This window comes from Pan troglodytes, chromosome 9 (assembly GCF_028858775.2).
Source record: "Pan troglodytes isolate AG18354 chromosome 9, NHGRI_mPanTro3-v2.0_pri, whole genome shotgun sequence".
Taxonomy (NCBI): Eukaryota; Metazoa; Chordata; class Mammalia; order Primates; family Hominidae; genus Pan; species Pan troglodytes.
In genome coordinates, this window is record NC_072407.2 from 103,967,000 (window position 1) to 103,989,268 (window position 22,269).

At 38.2% G+C, this 22,269-nt stretch overlaps 1 protein-coding gene across 5 annotated transcripts in view; it reads left to right on the forward strand.

The window, feature by feature from the left end:
• Positions 1-4,041: 4,041 nt before the first annotated feature.
• CEP126 (centrosomal protein 126) overlaps positions 4,042-22,269 on the forward strand; it is an 83,551-nt gene continuing 65,323 nt past the window's right edge. For 4 of the 5 annotated variants that reach the window (XR_010147655.1, XM_016921854.4, XM_016921855.4 and 1 more), the window contains exons 1-2: positions 4,042-4,463; positions 11,661-11,780. Coding sequence is in view for 3 of the 5 variants with exons in the window: in XM_016921854.4 (XP_016777343.3) it covers positions 4,336-4,463; positions 11,661-11,780 (248 nt within the window). In the remaining 2 variants the exon portion in view is untranslated. Of the gene's footprint in view, positions 4,464-4,910; positions 4,935-11,660; positions 11,781-22,269 lie in introns of all 5 variants that reach the window. The other variant, XM_054662650.2, reaches the window with a different exon arrangement.

Below are 22,269 nucleotides of genomic sequence, written 5' to 3' on the forward strand. Positions count from 1 at the left end.
TCTCCAATGGATTTCCCTCCATTGAAAGTTGGATTTTACATTAAGTCCTTGCATACAATACAAGTCGCCACTAAATCTGGGCCATGTACCTCTACAATCTCATATGTTAGCACACTTCCCTTATTATATGGTTTGGACCTGCATCCCTACCCAAATCTTTTTATTTATTTTTTTTATTTTTTTATTTTTTTTTGAGACGGAGCCTTGCTCTGTCACCCAGGCTGGAATGCAATTGCACAATCTCGGCTCACTGCAACCTCTGCCTCCCAGTTTCAATCGATTCTCCTTCCTCCGCCTCCCAAGTAGCAGGGATTACAGGCGCTTGCCACCACGCCCAGTTAATTTTTGTGTTTTTAGTAGAGATGGGGTTTCACCATGTTGGCCAGGCTGGTCTCAAACTCCTGACTTCAGGTGATCCACCTGTCTTGGCCTCCCAAAGTGCTGGGATTACAGGCGTGAGCCACCATGCCAGGCCTCCCCACCCAAATCTTACGTCAAACTGTAATCCCCAATGTTGGAGGTAGGGCCTGATGGAAGGTGATTGGATCATGGGGCCAGATTTCCCCACTGATGCTGTTCTCACAATAGTGAGTGAGTTCTCATGAGATCCGGTCATTTTAAAAGTGTGTGGCACCTCCCCTCTCTCTTTCAGTCCTGCTCCTGCCATGTAAGATGCCTGCTCCCACTTTTCCTTCTACCATGAGTAAAAAGCTCCCTAAAGCCTCCCCAGAAGCACATGCTGCCATGCTTTCTGTACAGCCTGCAGAACCATAAGCCAATAAAACCTCTTTTCCTTATAAATTACCGACTCTCAGGTGTTTCTTTATAGCAGTGCGAGAACTGCCTAATACACCCTACCTCACTCTAGTCCAGCAACAGTGGTCTTGTGCTGTTCTTTGAGCACAACAGTATGATTCTGTCCTCACAGTCTTCTGTACTCACAGACCCCTGTGCCCTTATTCTTCATCCAGATATTTGAATGGCAACCTCTTTCCTTCATTCAGACCTCTGTCCTAATTTCCCTTCCTTTGGGGCCTTTCCTGAGCACCCTCTCACAGATAGAACTGACATTGGTCTCTATCCCCCTTCACTATCCCACTTTCCATGTAGCACTTTTCACTACCCTAATATGTTCTAGTGGGGAAGAAAAATAAATATAAGCTTCACGAACATAAGGACTTTGAAGTTTTATTCACTGTATCCCTAGCACCTAGAAAGTGCTTGGCACATAGTAGGTGCTCAATATATATTTCCTCAGCAAAAGAAGGAATTGTTTTATGGTTTTAAAGTGTGAAAGAATATAACATCGTATTTAATTCAGATGCCCCTTCTGATAAAAAATAGGGATTTTAGGGTAACATTCTTCTTTACTGCTTGAATGACAACTGCCTTTCCTGTCAAGAGATGAAGTTTACAAAATCCTCAAATGTTTTATTATCCAAATATCTAATCCTAAAGCCTTTTTCCATAAATAACACTGACAAAAACATCATGACAAAATCAAGCATCATGATGTTCAGAGCCCCTTGGGCCCTGCCTTTCTATAAGAATCTAGGATTCTACAACTTAAATAGAATGTGGAAAACCCACTTAATATTTTGAAGAAATAAAGAAAGAATTTAAAGGTCAAAAAAACCTATGATTAAAAAAACTGGCAACATTGTTTGAAATTTCTTTTCTTCTTGGTTGTTACCGTAAAACAATATTTGAATGAAGAATAATTATATAAGTCTAAACTGAAATAAAATCCTAAGCCCCCACTGACTGAATAGACCCCCCTCTTGGCCAAGGGGACCCTGGGAAAGCCTTAAAACTGAGTTCCCAGCCATAATGGGATGGAAGGTCAGCTATGCCTCATTATATCCTCTTCCTGTTGTAGTTTGGACACAATTGCCAGGATTAACGTTAAAGTAGAGATCATTAGACTGACAGAACAGACACTTGGTGGCAGTAAGATATCAAATTACAAATAGGACCTAAGGCCATGCCAGGCAAGGGTTAAGTCATGCACTCCTACACTTAAAGAATAAACTATGTTTAACTTCCACAAGTTTTCTGTTTTTCTCTAGCAGCTAAACAAACACTGGCCTTGAGATAAGCAATAGTAAAACAATCGTAGCTCACCACCAGACACTGACTAACTGACCCTCTGTTCCATAAGCCATAACTACAGCTTTGATTGGACAACAGACTGATTTCAATAACTTTCTCCTGATGAGAACACCACCAACCATGAGGTGGTTCTGGCCAGTTTAAGAGGACTGCTCACTTGAGTGCCTTTGTGTCCTAAAAGAATTTAGACGTAATAGGGCCTAATTGTAATGCAATTAAATGTTAAGTCTCCAGCCCAAAATGAACACGGGTCATATGTTACTGTTTGTTCAATATACATGCATCAGAACTACCTTCATAAATATTCATAGCTCCTCCTATATCCTATAAATTATGTATGTTTAGCCAACTTTTCAGCATAAATCTCCTACCTCAACATCCCTCCTTCAAAGTACCTGCCTCTTTAGGCTTCAGTTGGAGGCACACTCCCAGCTTGTGGGATGGCCCTCCTTTCAGGCTGTAACCCTTTCCTCTCCTTTCTAGATTCATAAATTACGTGTTCTTTAAAGTTAACGTAAGAAAGGATTTATAGCCAATTGAGAAACCAAATTATGCTTCTTAGTGCTAATATACCAAGCCACAAAGCAGTGAGATGCCTAGGACTTACGAGATCGCGAACTAATAATATAGCAAAAGCTGGACTTTTGGAAAGCTAACCATGCCTAAATATTCCAAATAGCAACCCTAATATTCTCATATTCATCTGTACTTTGCACTGCCCTACTTTGCTCAGATCACCCATGGGGAGAAAAACTTGTGATGACAGCAGTGGGAATAGAATCAAGGCCATTGCCTGTGGCTAGGCCAATTAAAAACTTGGCAAGATAGCCAAGTGTCCAGTTGTATACATTTAGCTTTTCGTGTCAGAATTGTATATTTTATCCTGTTGGTATGCTCCTGAAGGAGAGTTCATGTGTTTTGTGTCTTAAATCGAAACTGGATTTGTTGTGGCACTTTAAAATCTGTCGCCAGTGTACATTCCAATTTGAGTCATTGCAACCAAGTTTGCAAAGATTGTTTTAAACAGTTTCAACTGGAAAAGTTTATTATTTGAAATCTTAAAATGAACAAATTAATTCACAAAGGCAGAGACATTTGAATGGTGGGTGAATAATCTTTATTTGGTCTGTGCTTTCTGCTTCCAATCTGGGAATTTTTCCAAGAAAACACTGACTGAAATACAGTCAGAATTTATATATGCATTTACATTAGGCTCCAACAATAAGATTCAGCCTTTTTCAAAACTGTCACTTGCATAGCCAATAAACTAGTGGCTCAAAAATCCATTTAATTTTCCATACTTCCCAAAACCATTTCAATGCGATGATCTCTTTTAGCATATCTTCCCAAAAGATTGCTAGTTTTGCTGTGATGGTCCATTTCCAGAATCTGGCAGCAATGCAAGAACCATTAGGAGGCTTTGAAATGTAGACCTTATAAGTAGGGCAAAGGCAAGGAAGACGACTGCAGAGGGAATGCCAGAAGCACTACCGAGTGGATGAGAGAATGTAGGGAAGGAAAATTTCCACTTCACAAAGACATTTTAAAGAGACGGTGTTTGGGGATGGTGATGCCACAGAAAGACTCACAACTCAAAATCTCACAACAGGATTCAGTAGTTTAACAAATTCAACTCCAAACTGTCCCCCAGACAATCACTGCAGACTCCTCCCGGTGGCAATTGCCTGTATCTGAGGATTTTACATCTGTCTTTCGTCACTGTCGGTACTGCCACAAAAACACTCTCATAAAAAGGGAGGCAGAACTGCATCAGGCTCTAAAACACCACTCAGCTCACCCCTCGCGCAACAACCCGGGTCCCTAGGGATGCCTGGTTTGCCACCCGCCGCTCGAAGCTGGAGCGGCCGCCGGAGCCTGCGATTGCCTGCTTCGGGCACATCGTCCCGCCCCGACCTGTAGCTCCTCCCCGGTTTCCGTTGTCAAGGACGCGGCGTTGGTTGTTGTCAAGATGGCGGCTGCAGGGTTGCTGCCGCCCCATCTGCTATTGCCCGGCGAGGTCGCCGCTGCCTCAGCTGCCATCGCCACTACAGGCACCAGTGCCGCTGCGCGGGAGCTAGGGCTGTCGAGGCCAACCCTTCCGCGCCCGTGACGCGGGGCCTGAGAGACGGAGTGTAGGGAGGGGCCGAGCAGGAGGAGGAGGAAGCCAGAGCTGCCATGAGGGAGGTGCTGGGGGCGAGCAGAGAGGCGGCGCTGAAGTGAAGGATGCTGGCGGGGAGGCCCGGAACCCGGAGCGCGGTCGGGGAACTGGGCACTGAATCATCGGACAACCTCGACAGAGCCCCCCTCGGCCCTCGGGAGAGCGGCGGGCATCACCGACCTGGCGCTTACCTGTATCCTTCCCAGCCTGTGGCTGCCAGGGTAGCGATGCTGAAAACGGGGCCCATCTTTTTCCAATTAGATTCCCATTACCTTTGACGCAGGGTGATCAAAACTAGCAAGTCATCTTAGTGCAGATATTTCCTTTAGCAACTGTCGTGTCTCACCTTAGACCTGAAATTATACCATTTTATCTAATTCTGTGGCTGCTTCCCCCCATCACCCTGTTATCCTACTCCCATTCTTCAACTTTGTAAAATTTTTGTGAATTTTAAAACACATCAACTGCGTATTCTGTGGGGATATTTTTATGCCATTATGTTCTTTACTTACATATTAACTACTTCCTGATTTATCGTACTACTTGGAGAGAGAAATTACACAAATAAGTAAAATGTTTTGCTATCCTAAAGAGTCCGTTTTAACAGTTATCCTAACACAGCCCTAAATGCATTTACCAGAGCTGCTAAAGGCTACACAGTTTGGTAAGTTGTTTTGTTTTCCATCTCTGCCCAGTCTGTTGTCAGAGCGACAGAAGAGAGGAAATGAGAAACAGGGGACCTGGACGCTTTACAATCTGGATTATCTCTGACTTTTCTCGAAGAGTTGGTTAAGCCTACCTTTGATGTTGCTGTTGGTTGCATTGTAGAAAATGGAAAGAGGAGAAGTATTTTGTTATCAAAATCTGTAAATCACTTTTATTCCTTTAGAGACTGTTGTGATGATTAGGATTTAACCTTTGTATTCCCAAAGGACTTGGTTGGCAATGATGGTGTTGTGTAATCATCTTCAGTCTTGTCAGAGATGAGTGTCTTCTCTTTGCAAGTTAACTCTGTTTTCTTATCCCCTTTGTCTCCAATTTCTAGGATGTTCTTTGTACTCTGTTACAATTTTAGCAGCAAGTCAACAATTTGTATTGAGTGCCTGCTCTTTGGCTGACTCTGTTCTAGGTTCTAGGGATACAAATCTAGTGAGGAAGACAAATGTGTATAGAGCTTCACTAAAAGTAAAATATCTCTTCTCCGATCATGCTTTCTCCAATCTTCCATCCCTTCAGTCTTTTCTTTCTTTGGGCAAGTTCTCAAAATGGTAGCTTGCAATAGCTGCTTCTAGTTCCTCTCATCTATTCATTATTAACCCCATTCAGTTTGGCTTTTGCCCTTGCTGCTCCCCAAAATTGCCCTCTTAAAGGTTACTCTGAAATGAACACAATCATTTTCTGTATGGATTTAATTCTGGCCTCTTGACATTATATTTTCTTGGACACAACTGCTATTACACGACCCTGATTTATCTCTAAATCAGAAAATAGGGAAGTATTGTAAATGGCTCATGGAGAGTGTATTTTCTGTTATTTTCATTAATAAAATGGTTGTAGGCCTCATTTTTTAAATTTTATGTGGTATAAATTTTTGATACAAATGCCAAAGAAAATGTTCATAAATAGAATCCAGCAATACTTTGAATGAACACAACCAAATAGACTCTATTCCAGAATTAGAATGACATTTCCTGTAAAGAAATACAACACTAAAAAAGATCCTTAAAGGCTAAATATATAGTTAAAATTAGGCAAGTTATAAACGAACATTTTAATAGATGACCAATAGACTTTGATAAAATCCAACAACGTGTGTGTGTGTGTGTGTGTGTGTGTGCTGGTTTATATATATTTTTGCTAGTTTGTATATGTGTGTATATATATGTTTAGATCATATATATTTAAATTGGAACAGAGGAATTATTTTTGAACATAATAAAGATTATAACACTAAATCAAGAACATTATGTTTGCTAGTTGGAAAAACACTAAAGTACCTTTTATATAAGTTTAATTGGAATGTTCTTTGTGTCTATAATGTTTCCCATTGGATACCTAGCACAGAGTAGGTGCTCAAATTTACATGACTAAATGAAAAAAAGGAAAGAAAGCAAATGAAAGGACCATAGTCTTAAAATAAGCAAGTACGTGGTAACATTTACATTTCAATTTCAAATATGAACATGATACTCAGAGGCCATCTGGCTTTCTGTTGAAGACATTTTCTCACTGGAGTCAGAATTTTCTGACTCTAAAGGTTATAAAACAACAAAACCTTATAAAGTTTATTTAATTAAAATTAGCTAAAGTTCTATCATTTCAATCTCTTTTTCTCTTTTGAGAGTTCAAATAGAAATAGAATTTTTTTTACAAAAAAAAAAAGGAAGGTCTCTCATGTCCCCTTACACCTGCCTTTTTTTCCTCATAAATATCTCTAGCCTTCAACCCTCCCATTTTATCCTAGCACCCACCTTGCCTCTCCTTACCTCTCCAGTTTATACCCTATTCTTAACTATTTGAACTTTCTCTCACCAACATCTTTGGCTATTTGTACCCCAATCATTCTGCCTCAGCCGCTCAATAACTACTATAGTCCTGCTCCTTTACTCCTTCATGCGAATAATAAAAATGCTGTCAAAGAAAAATCACAAAACAATACAGATTGTACCACTAAAGATTGATGGTTTCCAGCTTCACCTAAACAGGAACAGGGTTCTTTCTTTTTCCTATGAATGCCTCTGCCAGGTCTCTGTCACCTTCCATCACACTCGATAGACTGTCTTACCACTTGATAAGACTTGGATGCCCTGACAGGTCTGTTCCAACAAACAGCACAAACTCACACACTCCCACCCACCTGTCTTTTTTTCCCCCCAGGCTCACTGATGGGATCTTACTTTTACTATAGAAAGTGAAGTGAACCCATTCAGCTGGGCCCAGTGGCTCACATCTGTAATCCTAGCACTTTGGGAGGCCGAGGTAGGCAGATTGCTTGAGTCCAGGAGTTCGAAACCAGACTGGGCAACATGGTGAAACCATATCTCTACAAAAAATACAAAAATTAGCCGTGTGTTGTGGTGCATGCTTGTAGTATCATCTACTTAAGAGGCTGAGGCAGGAAGATTGCTTGAGACTGGGAGGTGGAGGTTGCAGTGAGCCGAGATTATGCCACTGCACTCCAGCCTAGGCAACAGAGTGAGACCCTGTCTATAAATAAATAAATAAATTGTATTTTGCTAATACATACATAATAAAACATAGTTTTGTACCTTGTGTTTCTAAAAGGTACTGCCCCATGCTCATGAGATTTTGAAACTTAGGTACATAATACATTTCTAATGGCATATACTTTTGTATAACCCCCTTAGGAGCCAAGTTTTCTATAATGCACTAAAAGATATAAAAATGCATATGCCTTTTGTCCTCATATCTACCCCAGGGAATTTTCTCCAAGGGAATAATTCAGGAGGTTTTTATTAAATCATTACTATATTCTAAGAACCATGCCAGGCGTGAGAGTTACAGAAATGTAGAGAAGACACTTATCATGTACTCATGAAGGTGTCATCAAGTCATCTAGTGGAGGTTCGAAAAGGCTTCAAGGGAACGAACTGCTTGAGATGGCCCTGAAAAGATGAGTAGAGTTAGCCAAGCATGTGCCAAGAGATAATGGTATGATACATCATGGGTTGTTCTGTTTATAATTATCTTAGTGTGTCTGGGCATAGGATTCATACAGGGAAATGTTAAGAAATAAAGTTGAAAAAACAAACTATATTATAGAATGGTTTATATATAGGTCCAAGAACTTTGGAATTTTTCATGAAGGTGATAGGGAGCTTTTGGAGAACAACAAAGAGAAACACAATCAGATTTGCATTTAGCTGACTTTGTGTAGGTTCAAATAGAGTTTTAGAGTAAGATGAATTAGAGGAGCACTGTAGTAGTCCAAGCAAGGGATTTAGAGTACCTGAGTTAAGGGAGAGGAAGAAGGTACAGTAGAGGAAAAATCGAATCAACATAGCTTTAATAGATTTGGGGAAAAATGGGTTATATAATACATAGTTATTTGTGATGGCAACATTTTAAACAACCTAACTGGATAAAAGACTAAGTTGGGAGAGGAGAAGTGAGGATAGAGTGGGGTAGAATAAGCTATGCTTTAAAATCACATGTTACAATCCATATTATTCTTGGTTTTGTTTTTTTAATGTTAAGTATATAAAAATTCCCTTCTTTTGGACAGGTATTTAGCAGTGTTTTTTAATGGAACTCCTACCTTTACCATACAGCTTGTATAAAAAAACAAAATTTAACCAGCCATCTAATTTTTTTAAACTTGAATACCATATTTGAAATGATACAAAAGCAGCAGGATTCTTTATATTAATAATAATTCAGCAGGAAACATACTATACTATTTTATATATAAAGAAAGTAGAAAATCATTTGGTTAAATTGAAGACTACATAGTTGTCAGAACATTACAAACATTACATTTGTGATTTTCTTTATGCTGTCGTGATGAGACTTCAAACATGTCAAACAGAGAACAGAACTGCCTCCTCCTTGCTTCTCACTGAAGCCAAAGCATCTTCCTCCCCTCAACCTCATGTTGGCCCTGTGCACCCTGAAAGGAAGTTGCACTTTTCTTTACTGCTGAGTTGTCACTTTTAATACCTAGCCATCTCGTTGAAGTCTGGCTCTTGTTAAAATATTCTATCAGAGAAAAACAGTTTTTCTGTGCTAGCAAAGAACCAAATTTTCTTCCCTTTTGGTTTGATTTTTATAAATCCTTTAAAAGAAATCTTTAAGTAAAAATATGTTTGTGAGTGTGTTTGGGTCTTTGTCTTGAAGTAGTGTAAAATTTTATTTAAAATGAAGGTAAAATGAATTATGGCCTATGGTATAAAGATGGTTAAATAGCAACACAAAAGAAAACAAATAAGCCCCCATCCGCAAAGGTCTAAACAACAAAATGTTCAAATAAACCTGTTATTCTGAAATATGTGATAATAGAGTTTCTTTATAATATTGATGCTGAAGCACTATAGGATCCTGAAATTAACATGTTGAATTAACAAATTATGTACCACATAGTTTATTATTGAGTGTATTTCTAGTATTCTGTTTTACCATTAATAATCAATTTATGAGATTTTTACAATCTTGATTAAATGCAGCCTTTAAAGAGAATTTTGAACCTCCATCTTAGCGTAAAAAGTTTTTAAACAAGCTGTTTGTTCTAAAAAAGACAAGTAGATATGCCCTACAATCTATAACTTCAGTATAATCTCATATATTTCTACATCTAATGATGAGGTACTAAATGTGATTACACGGTAATTCAATGAACTTTTTTTTTTTTGAGACACAGTCTCGCTGTGTTGCCCAGGCTGGAGTATAGTGGCATGTTTTTAGCTCACTGCAGACTCAACCCCCTCCAAGCTCAAGCGATCTTCCCACATCAGCCTCCCAAGTAGCTGGGGCTACAGGCATACACCACCACACCTGGCTGATTTTTGCATTTTTTGTAGAGCCGGGGTTTCACCATATTGCCCAGGCTCATCTCAAACTCCTGTGCTCAAGCAGTCTGCCCACCTTGGCCTCCCAAATTGTTGGGATTACAGGTGTGAGCCACTGCGCCCAGCCAAATGAACTTCTTTTAATTCAAAATCATTAAAAACAGAAGACTCATGAAAAACAGAAAATTACTCTGACAAATTTGATAAAGATACCTAATAATGTCAATTAAAACACAACTAAATAAATTGGAGAAATTACTCATATTGCTACAACTTATTTAAGGAGAGTTTAATTTTATAAAATAAATTTCAAGTGAATAGATGATTAGGATAACCAAAATATTCCTCTTTTTCTCTGACAAGCTTCTGGATACACAGATGACTATACATAGTTTTCCTAGTGGTTTTTTACAACCACTAAGTAAGTCACTAAGTAAATAACTAAACTGTATTCCTAACCATTCTAGTTATATTGCGATTTGATTGTTTAATATTTGAAAATGTACTTTCCTACTATAGATTAAGGGATCTGGTGAAACATTTACTCCATCTACTTTCTATTAGTAAAATACAATCTTCTTATTTCATTTTCTTATATTCATGACTATGAGGGCAACTTGTTAGTAAGTACTCAAATATCTGTGTAATGAGGCCAAGCGCGGTGGCTCACACCTGTAATCACACCACTATGGGAGGCCGAGGCAGGTGGATCACCTGAGGTTAGGAGTTCGAGACCAGGCTGACCAACATGGTGAAACCCCGTCTCTACTGACAATACAAAAATTGACTAGGTGTGGTGGCACGTGCCTGTAGTCCCAGCTACTTGGGAGGCTGAGGCAGAAGAATCACTTGAACCCAGGAGGCAGAGGTTGCAGTGAGCTAAGATCATGCCACTGCACTCCAGCCTGGGCAACAGAGTGAGACTCTGTCTCAAAACAAAAACAAAAACAAAAACTGTGTAATGAATGAAGATATACAGTCTTCTTATCTGAGTTCATGATTTCTTTTTTTTTTTTTTTTTTTTTGAGATGGAGTTTCGCTCTTGTTGCCCAGGCTGGAATGCAGTGGCGCAATCTTGGCTCACTGCAACCTCTGCTTCCCAGGTTCAAGAGATTCTCCTGCCTCAGCCTCCTGAGTAGTTGAGATTACAGGTACCTGCCACCACGCCCGCCTAATTTTTGTGTTTTCAGTAGAGACGGGGTTTCACCGTGTTGGCCAGGCTGGTCTCAAACTCCTGACCTCAGGTGATCCACCCGCCTCAGCCTCCCAAAGTGTTGAGATTACAGGCGTGAGCCACCGCGCCCAGCCTGAGCTCATGATTTCTAAAAGTAGATTTTTTTCTCCAGGAAAAGTGAGCTATATCTTACGTTCTAATACCAAGTCAGAATTTTTTTTTTTTTTTTTTTGAGATGGAGTCTTGCTCTTGTCACCCAGACTGGAGTGCAATGGCACAATCTTGGCTCACTGCAACCTCCGCCTCCCGAGTTCAAGCGATTCTCCTGCCTCAGCCTCCCAAGTAGCTGGGAATACAGGCATGCACCACCACGTCCAGCTAATTTTTGTATTTTTAGTAGAGACGGGGTTTTGCCACGTTGGCCAGCCGGGTCTTGACCTACTGACCTCGTGATCTTTCTGCCTCAGCCTCCTAAAGTGATGGATTACAGGTGTGAGCCACCGCACCCAGCCCCGAATTTTTTTTACATAAAATGTTTGCCAGTCATATACTATTGTGGGCACATACTAATTATTCCACAAAAACTATCATTACATCATTTGCATGAGGCTGTAGTTATATTTATCATATAGCACTGACAGTAATCCACTAAAGATGTAGACCATTGTTCTTAACTTAATGCTATCATTAGAGATATGAAAATCCATCTGGAGAAAAATTTAGAAGAAGAGCGCCAGATATTACTGCAGCAACAAAAAATATGTCGAAATCGAGCGCGTAAATATTTTGTGGAGTCAAATCGGAGAAAAAAGTAAGTAATTGCACTTTATTCAGAAGTATAGAAATTCAAAGTCAATATAAAGTAATAGTTTCTCTACTTTGTAGCACTTTATGAAACTAAGTCATGGCAGTGTTATCTGTGAAACATTGATCAAGATTTGTGTGGCTTTGTAAATTTTATTATTGTTTTCCTTCCCAAAGCACAAGGGTGGTGGTGTATTATCTAGGTCTCTGACAGTAGCAGTCTTTTTTTGTCATAGAACAGCTTATTGCATTGTCATATACACTTCTTAAAATGACTGTGAAATGTATTATCTTCTTTGTATCATTTCATGATTTCATGATAATTTTAAAATTACCAATTAATATTTAGTCTTTTGGTATACAGTTTGAGTTTAATTTGTTATTCACTTCTATATAATTTTTCTATATCTGCCACTTTTCATTCATTCAATCTGAAAAAATGGAAAAAATATGAATAATGGTATAAAAATTGGAAAAATATGAATAATGGTAGCAATATGAATAACAGTAGAAGTGGTAGAAATGTTTTATAAGTGAATGCTAGAAAAAGGAGCTTTCTAGGGTAAACTAGAAACTATAGTAAAGTAAAAGTACAAATTGTTCAATCACTGCTTAACATTTTTCAGGATGTTTTTTAAATATTAGGCTTTTTTTGAGACAGAGCAGTTATGCCATTTTTTAATTGTTGTTTTTGCTACCTTGTCCATATTTCTACAACATATGAATAGCAGAAAATCCCTAGACTTTATTAACTACATCACTGGGCATATGTTAACAAATCCCATTTGGGGAATAAAAAATTGTTTACCTATAATTTTTGCCTGGCATTATGTTTCTCTTCAGATTAACTTTTTTATTGTCTGATGTAGTTGAAATTATTTACTGAAATTTAGAATTTTATTTTGTATGCATGGGTTTCTGCTTTTCTCCTACCTTTGGGCTCCTGGCATCTATAAACGGCGTGTGACAGGTGTTCAGTAAAGATGAATAATCATATGTTGAAAGAGTAATGGACTTTGGAGTCAGAGATCTAGGAAATACTAGCTCTATGAATTAAAGGAAGTCTGTTTAATGTCTTTAAGCCTCAGTTTTCTCATTTATGATTGGAATTAATTACATCTATTTCAAGGGATTTTGGTGTAGAGCAGAAAGGGTAGAAATAAAGTGGAATATTTGAGAATACATGTAAAAATATCAGTGTCTGACACATAGGACTTCTTATTTCTTATTATTAATGTTTGTCAGTTGTTTATTTTACAATAATCAACTTTAATAGCAAGCCTTTGTGGAATTTTATTAATAAATTTTCTGTTTGTATTCTCTCATCAAATGTAAGAATTCTCATGTAGAAAATAACAGAAAAAAAATCTTGGTTTAAAATTCTAAGAGGCAGGACATTTTCCAATACAATATTATTGTGTTTTATTTTCCGTTACCCTAAAGTGCAGTGTAAAGATACATAAACATTTCTTTTAAAACACTAATCATTTGTCTCTGTATTTCACCTTTTATAAGGGGGCTGAATTATTTGTGCACATCCAAATTTCAGAAGCTGTCTATGATTATGGTCTTCTTAACCATGCCATTGTCTTATCAATTTATACTTTACATCATTTAAGTTTATGCTGTCCACTTACATTGTGGTCACAGAGGAATTTTTTGTTTTGTTGTTGTTTGGGGGGGGGTGTGTGTGTGTGTGGTTTTTTGTTTTGTTTTGTTTTTTTGAGATGGAGTCTCACTCTGTCACTCAGGCTGGAGTACAGGGGCACAATCTCAGCTCACTGCAACCTCCGCCTCCCAGATTCAAACGATTCTCCTGCCTCAACCCCCCGAATAGCTGGGATTACAGGCACGCACCCCCGTGCCCGGCTAATTTTTTTGTGTTTTTCATAGAGACAAGGTTTCGCCATGTTGGCCAGGCTGGTCTTGAACTCCTGACCTCAAGTGATCCTCCCATCTCAGCCTCCCAAAGTGCTGGGATTATAGGTGGTTTTGGGTTTTTTTTTTAATAGTATTTTCTTCAGGTAGAGACAGTCTCCTGCCATTTGTCAGTTATACATTGACATTGTCAGTGTTACGTGTCCAGCAGAAGTCAAAGGAAAATGTTCCTAGCATCAAGTTCTCTTTATTTTCATTAGTTGCTTTAAATCACACACATTTTTATTTTCTTATTATTTATTGCATTTCTATTAGCCAATATTTTTCTTGCATTGTATGCTTTTATCACATCCTCAAGTTTTCCATTCTCTCAGTCAGTATCTATACAATGGAGTCCCCTTTGTTTCCCTCCAAGTCCCCTTTGTTTCCGGCTCCAGTAGATGCTGGTTATCTTTTAGGCCTATTGCACAACTGGCATCCCAGAACTTTCTTTTATTGCTCTTAGGAGTTGGAGCCATAATTTTTTGCCTCTCATAGCATCCCTTTGTTTGTTTGTTCTTTGTATTCCATTAGTTTGCTGGAGTACATCCTCAAGTTACTTTCTAATATGCTTCTTTGTAGACCAAGGAATTTTGAGATACACACACACAAAGGAAATAAACTGGCTTATTTCCTGCTTTTTCAGTCCACCAACCAGAACTATGTTTTGGTAAATACGTGAATGGGCATTTATTCACTCAACATGGAGAATTCAGTGAGCACAAATGATTCAACATTATGTCAGGAAAAGAATTTATTTTGTTAATCTATTCTACCAGTAAACTTTAGAAAATGTCAATTATCTGGCCGGGCGTGGTGACTCACACCTGTAATCCTAGCACTTTGGGAGGCCGAGGTGGGTGGATCACGAGGTCAGGAGTTCAAGACCAGCTTGGCCAAGATGGTGAAACCTCGTCTCTACTAAAAATACAAAAACTAGCCAGGTGTTGTGGCGGGTGCCTATAATCCCAGCTACTCAGGAGGCTGAGGCAGAGAATTGCTTGAGCTCAGGAGGCAGAGGGTGCAGTGAGCCAAGATCGCACCACTGCACTCCAGCCTGGGCAACAGAGCGAGACCAAAAAAAAAAGAGAGAGAGGGAGGGAGGGAGGAAGGGGCGGGCAATAATGTGATTAATGCAACTTCGTAAGGCAAAGAAATTGAAATAAATTTTAAGAAGAGCTCAACGGGAACATTCAGATCGTGATAAAACACTATAATATAGGCACATAAAAGCTCAGATGAAGAGACAAAATTCTATGTAGTTAACTGGCGGAATAAGAGAAAAACACCACAAAATGGGGAAAATTGTGCACTGAAGAAGAGGAAAGAATACCAAATGACAGATGAGGGACAAGTACTTTGGAAGGGTCACTAAAATCTACAATAAAAAAGATTCCTTAAATATCCTAGAGGCAGAAAAAAATACTTAGAGGATCAGTGAAATACTTGGTGGACATGAAGTGTGAGGTAGCTACATTATCTGTTTGTGAGAATGATGGAGTTTGGAGTTTCTCATAAAAGCATTAAAAAAGTACTCCTAGAGTAATTAAGAAGGAATTATACGTTAAACAATAAGTCATATTTATTGAACCTCCATAGATATATATGTATGCTATAAGCCAAAAAATAAACAGATTCAAATAATTTTAGATATAAATTTAAAACTATCAATATCAATAGGTCTAAATATTCATGGGCAATACATCCATACTACATATATATATATATATATATATATATTTTTTTTTTTTTGGTTTTTTGTTTTTTGAGATGAATTCTCGCTCTGTCGCCCATGCTGGAGTGCAGTGGCGTGACCTCGGCTCACCACTATCTCCACCTCCTGGGTTCAAGCAATTCTCCCTGCTTCAGCCTCCCAAGTAGCTGGGATTACAGGCGCCCGTCACCATGCCCGGCTAATTTTTGTATTTTTAGTAAAGACGGGGTTTCGCCACGTTGGCCAGGCTGGTCTCGAACTCCTGGACTCAAGTGATCTGCCCATCTCGGCCTCCCAAACTGCTGGGATTACGGGCATGAGCCACTGTGCCCAGCCATCCATACTATATTAAAGAAAATTTGGATATTTGGAAGTTATCTTTGACTATTTAAAATGTTGTTACATAAGATAATCATTTATTCACTCAACTAATATTTACTAGGAAACCCCAAGGTTTCATATTCCGAAAGATAAAACAATAAAAAACATGATTTCTGTCCTCAGATTACTGATAGTGAAGTAATAAAAGATGGCAATGCTATGCAGTAAGTACTACAGTAGCATCACTTACGAGATTCTATGGAAGCACATGCCATAGACTTAAAGGAAAAGAAAGAATTCCTGGAAGAACAAAGTCTCTCGTATTAGTTAACCAAGAGTTAGCCAGGGAAGATGAAGAGGAAGGGAGATGTTTTATTTAGAGAGAACAATATGTGAAAAAGCCTAATGTTATGAAATACACGACAAAAGTTGTATGTGGCTGATGCATGGGAATATGTGGAAGAGTATCAGGAGAGGAAGTTACAGTGTTGATAGTACACGTTATGAAATAACTTTTATGCCAATCTAAAGAAATCAAAGATGCTGTTGAAGGAATAAAATCAGAGGAGTGTCATGATCAGATTTATATTTTAGCTCATTATAGCAAAGGGGCAGAGGATGAATTGAAAACAGGCTGGAGGCAAAGAGTAAAGTAGAAAGCTGTTATAATGTTCTAGGCAAGAAGATGGCTATGGAGGTGGAGCTGGATGGAGTAGATAGGATCAGTAGGAGTCAAGGATTAATTATAGATGAAGCATGAACAGCATTGCCAGAAATGGAATTCTTGTAGATTATGAAAACTTTATTTTCACATTTTAACATAAATTTTTCTAAAATACAATGCATATTTCTATAATCTTTCATATAGTTTATGACAAAAGTGGTTTGATCTTTTCTTCATGCCCTACAATCATTATTATGAGCATTAAATATTCTCCATTATATTATTGTACTGCCTTTGAGCTATTAAGCTTTATTTAGGCTATAATAAGTAGCCTGTAACAGTTAAGCTTGGTGAGTTCTTGCATTGAGGATTATCTATCTTCTTGTAATTTCTCTTTTTAAAATTAAACTGTTGGCTGGGCGCAGTGGCTCACGCCTTTAATCCCAGCACTTTGGGAGGCCAAGGTGGGTGCGTTACTTGAGGTCAGGAGTTCAACACCAGCCTGGCCAACCTGGTGAAACCCCGTCTCTACTAAAAATACAAAAATTAGCTGGGCATTGTGGCGCATGCCTGTAATCCCAGCTATTCAGGAGGCTGAGGCAAGAGAATCTCCTGAACCTGGGAGGCAAAGGTTGTGGTGAGCCGAGATCATGCCACAGCACTCCAGCCTGGGTGACAGAGCGAGTCTCCATTTAAAAATAATAATAATAAATTAAATTAAACCAAATTAAACTCTTTATTTTGAGGTAATTGTAGATTCACAGGCAATTGTAAAAAATAAAACAGAGATTCCATATACCTTTTACCCAGTTTCCCCCAATGATAACATCTTGCAAAACTATATAGTACAATATCACAACTAGCATAATAATATGTTTACAGTCAAGAAACAGAACAGTTCCATCACCACAAAGATCCCTCAAGTGTTGTCCTTTTATAGCCACACCTACTTCTCTCCCAGTCCCACCCCCTGGAAATCACTAATATGATGTTCTCCATTTCTACAGTTTTTTCATTTCCAGAGTGTTGTATAAAGGGGATCATACCATATATAACCTTTGGGGATTGACTTTTCTCAGTACAATTCTTTGGGATTCATTCAAGTTGTAGTGTGTATCAGTAGCTTTTTCATTCTTATTGCTGAATATTTATTATTATTATTATTTCATGATATGGATGCACCAGAGTTTGACCATTCACCCATTGAAGGACATGATATCTCAGTCTATTATAAATGAAGTTGATAAAAACATTCACATACAGGTTTTTGTATAAACATAAGCCTTTATTTCTCTGGGATAAGTGACCATGAGTACTCTGGTTAGGTCATATGGTAGTTGCCCATTTAGTGTGTTTAAAAACTGCCAGCCGTTTTTCAGAGTATAAGCATGATCCAGCTTTTCCTCATCCTCACTAGCATTTGGTATTGTCATTATTTTTTATTTTAATCATTCTGATAGGTATGCAGTAATATCTCATTGTGGTTTTAACTTGTATTTCCCTAATTGCTAGTGATGCAGATTATCTTTTCATATTTTATTTACCATCTGTTCTCTTTTAGTGAAATTCTCTTTACATTTTTATTCATTTTTAATTGGACTGTTTGCTCTTTTATTATTGAGTTTTGAGAGCTCTACATATATTCTAGATACTAGTCCTTTGTCAGATATGTTGTTTGTAAACATTTTCTCCTACCTTGGAGATTATTTTTCCATCTTCTTCATAGAGTCTCTTCCGGAGCAGAAGTTTTGAATTTTGATGAAATTCAGCTTATTGGTTTTTCTTTTTATGGACTCTGCTTTTGATGTCAAGTCTAGGAACTCTTTGCATAGCCCTAGGTTCTGAAGATTTTCTCCTGTGTTTTATCCTCAAAATATTATAGTTTTATGTTTTACAGTTAAGTCTGTGATCCAGTTTTAGTTAATCTTTGTATAAAGTATCAGATGTGTACCAAAGTTTGGAGGTTTTGTTTGATAGTTTTTTGGGGGGTGTGTTTTGTCTCCAGATGTCCAGTTGGTCCAGCATTATTTGTTGAATAGGCTACCTTTCCTCCATGAATTGTTTTTGCACCCTGTCAAAAATCAGTTGAGCATATTTGTATGCATCTATTTTGGGGTTCTTTATTCTGTTCTTTTTGTGTCTCTTCCTCCACCAATACCCCACAATTTTGATTACTGTAGCTGTATAATAAGTCTTCAAATCATGTAGGCTAATTCTTCCCACTTTATTCTTTTTCAGAATTGTTTTAGGTGTTCTAATCTTTGCCTTTGAATATGAAATTTAGAATAATATTATCTAAACCTGCAAAAATTATTGCTGGGAGTTTCATAGGAATTGCATTATACCTGTATATCAATGTGGGATGGGGAAAACTGACATCTTCACTATGTTGGATCTCCTAATAAATCTACTGAGTTTTTTATTTCAGTTGTTGCATTTTTTAATTCTAAATTTTTCATTTGATTCTTCTTTATATTGATTCTTTATGTTTTCTATTTATTTTCTGAGACTGTTTTTTCATCTACAGACATGCTCATTGAAGCATTTTTATCATGGCTGCTTTAAAATGTTTGTCAAATAATTCTAACATTCCTGTCATCTTGATGGTGGCATATGTTGATTGTCTTTTTTCGCTAAGTTTGAGACTTTCCTGGTTCTCAGAATGACAAGTGATTTTCTATTGAAACCCAAACATTTTCATACTCTATTATGAGATTCTGTGACTTATTTAAACCTTAAACTTTAGCTGATTCTCCCTGACACTGCTCTAGCAGGGGAAGAAAGGATGCAGCCTCATTACAGACAGTTGGAGGTAGAAGCCAAGGTTCATCACTCAGCCTCTGTGGACACTAGATAAGTAGGACAGTTCTTTATTACTGCGGAGCAGGAGGAGGAGTTCCAGCTTCTCACGTGGTCTCCATTGATACCACAGTGGAGGTGGCCTTATTACTGCTGGATGGTAGTGAAAGTCATATCTCTCTGCAGGCTTCCTCAGATACCACCAACTATGGAGAGCGTAGGGCACTTCGTCCTGCCGGGTAGGTGAAAATCCAGACTCACGACATAGTCTCTACTAATACCAGGATGAGGAGAAGACCACTTTACCACCAGGTGGAGATGAAAGCCAGGCGTTCTACTCAGCTTCTCTGACACCATCCCTACAGGAGGGTTGAGGGCACATTGTTACAAGGGAGGCAAGGATAGAAATCTAAGCTCTCCATTCAGTCTTTTCTGGCTGGATGGGAGTGGAACCACAATTTTCTGTGGTGTTTGGATGGAGTGACAGGATTTTTGCCTAAGTTTTCTGTCTAGCTAAGCTGATCTTTTCCTTATCCTGAGGCTAGAGAGAGCAAGCTTTAGTTAGGACTTTTTTTTTTTTTTTGTCTAAGCTTGATGCTTCCAGGCTTCAAGTTTTTTTTCTGCTCCAAGTCTGGGATATACGAAACAAAAAGAAAACCCAGAGAACTTAAGCACCATGTCCTTTCTCAGGCGCCAGGGTCCCTAGCCTGCTGACCTCCTCTTCTTCACTTCTCAGACTCTTCTTATGGGTGTGTGTTGGGGAGGGCGTAGTTGCCCCTTGTATCTTCTGGTGATTGGTTCCAAGACCCCCAGGGATACCAAAATCCACAGATACTCAAGTCTCTTATATAAAATAGTGGACTATTTGCATATAATCTACACACATCCTCTCATATGCTCTTAATCTTCTCTAGATTACTTATAATAACTAATACAGTGTAAATGCTATGTAAATAGTTGTTATACTATATTTTTATTTGTATTATTTTTATTGTATTGTTGTGTCCCTTCTGGTGGGTTCGTGGTCTCGCTGACTTCAGGAGTGAAGCCGCAGACCCTCGCGGTGAGTGTTACAGCTCTTAAAGGTGGTGCGGACCCAAAGAGTGACCAGCAGCAAGATTTATTATGAAGAGTGAAAGAACAAAACTTCCACACCATGGAACAGGACCCCAACGGGTTGCCCCTGCTGGCTCTGGTGGCCAGCTTTTATCCCCTTATTTGGCCCTGCCCATGTCCTGCTGATTAGTCCATTTTACAGAGTGCTGATTGGCCCATTTTACAGAGTGCTGATTGGTCCATTTTACAGAATGCTGATTGGTGCATTACAGTCCTCTAGCTAGACAGAAAAGTTCTCCAAGTCCCCACCCAACCCAGAGGCCCAGCTGGCTTCACCTCTCATTGTTATTTTTATTGTTTTTTCCCAAATATTTTCAATCCAGGGTTGGTTGAATCTGTAGGTATGGAACTCACAGATATGGAGGGCAAACTGTATATATCATGCACAGGAGTTTTAGTTGTACTTAGCGGGAGAAATAGAAAAAGTATGTCTACCTCCATTTTCCCAGAAGCAGAATTTGTGTCTTTTTGATGTTAGTATTTCTCCTTCTAGCAGCTCCTTCACATTTTTTTTAATATTTCTAATACATTTTAACCTACTAAATCGAGGGATTTTGTTAGAACTGAAATCTAAGGATAGTGAATGAGGACCTAAGAGAGCTTGTTACTAAATTTTTGAGCTTTAGTTAATTGATATGTTTCTTTACACTGACACCTCAACCTTTAGAGAAATGAGATACTTTTATATTTTTCCTTTGTATGATGTATATTACTAATTCTATGAATCTTTATTGTTTAGGTGTTTTGCCCTGTGATAGTGTATTGAGGGTAATTTTCAACATTTCATTTGTCTTCTTTTCCAGTCAAGTGAAAGACAATCTGTTGGAAAATATGGTTTTCATACATTCTTTTAGGATTTCAAATAATTTTATGTCTCGGAAAGCACAGGATTATAATCTGGGACACATGTTTCTTTGACAGGCAATGAAAACTCACAGTATATTATTGGGTTTAGTTCTATTATAGGCATATTGTTGGCATTATTATTTGTTAAAAATGGTATTTTTCATTTCTAAAAACCATTTATCCAACTGCATTTTTTAACTTTCAAGAAGAACAATTTATCCTTATTTTTAATTTTTTAATTTCTAATTGTCTCAAAATATATTTAGCTTTACAGTTTAATATTATCATATCTCTAGAGAGTTGTAGCTACCTAGATCTGAAATGTCATTCCATCCAGAAAAAAGAAATGTATCACAAAAGGCAAGTTCTTCAGTTCTACGTTTGTCTCCTGTGACCTCAGATACTCTAAATACTACTTCCTAGGTTCTATTGTTAAACGGTTGCCATGATGTTTATTTGCTGACATCTCAAGAGCATTTCCAACAGAGGAAAATGATACCCATAGCTGTAGACTCCTGGGAAACGAGAACAAATAGTTTGGCATATAGCTGTCATTTGATGAGATGGCTCACATTGAGCCAAGGTGCTCTACATGTTTCATGAGGCAGAGCTGCATATGTTAAACAGACCCTTCGAAAGTTGCTAAGGCAGACTGTGTTTCTTCTGCGAAAAAGACTAATTCCAGGGTAAATAGGAAGCAAAAATGTACTTTCTCAACTCTGAATTCTACAATGGTAGAGAAGCTTTCTCATTTTTATTGCCATTTCCTTCTATTCTCACAGCATTTACCAGTGCCTGGCACAGAATAATATAAAAGGAACTCTGTAAATAGTCACTGAGTAATGAAAGAAGTAATCATCACTTTAATTGCTTATTAAAACTTTTTATTATTGGCCTATCATTGAGTTCAGGAGTAGAAATGTCTGCTTATTGGTCACACTCCATCCCTGATTTAATGTGGCTCAACCTAACACAGGCTTTATTTTCTACAGTCCCAGAAAATACTGTATGAAATTATTATTACTTTCTGTATACATTTTAGCCCAGAAAACCTGGCCACTGTGGAACAATATGAAATGATGGTGATGATAATTTGCTGTCAAAATGACTTTTGGATAA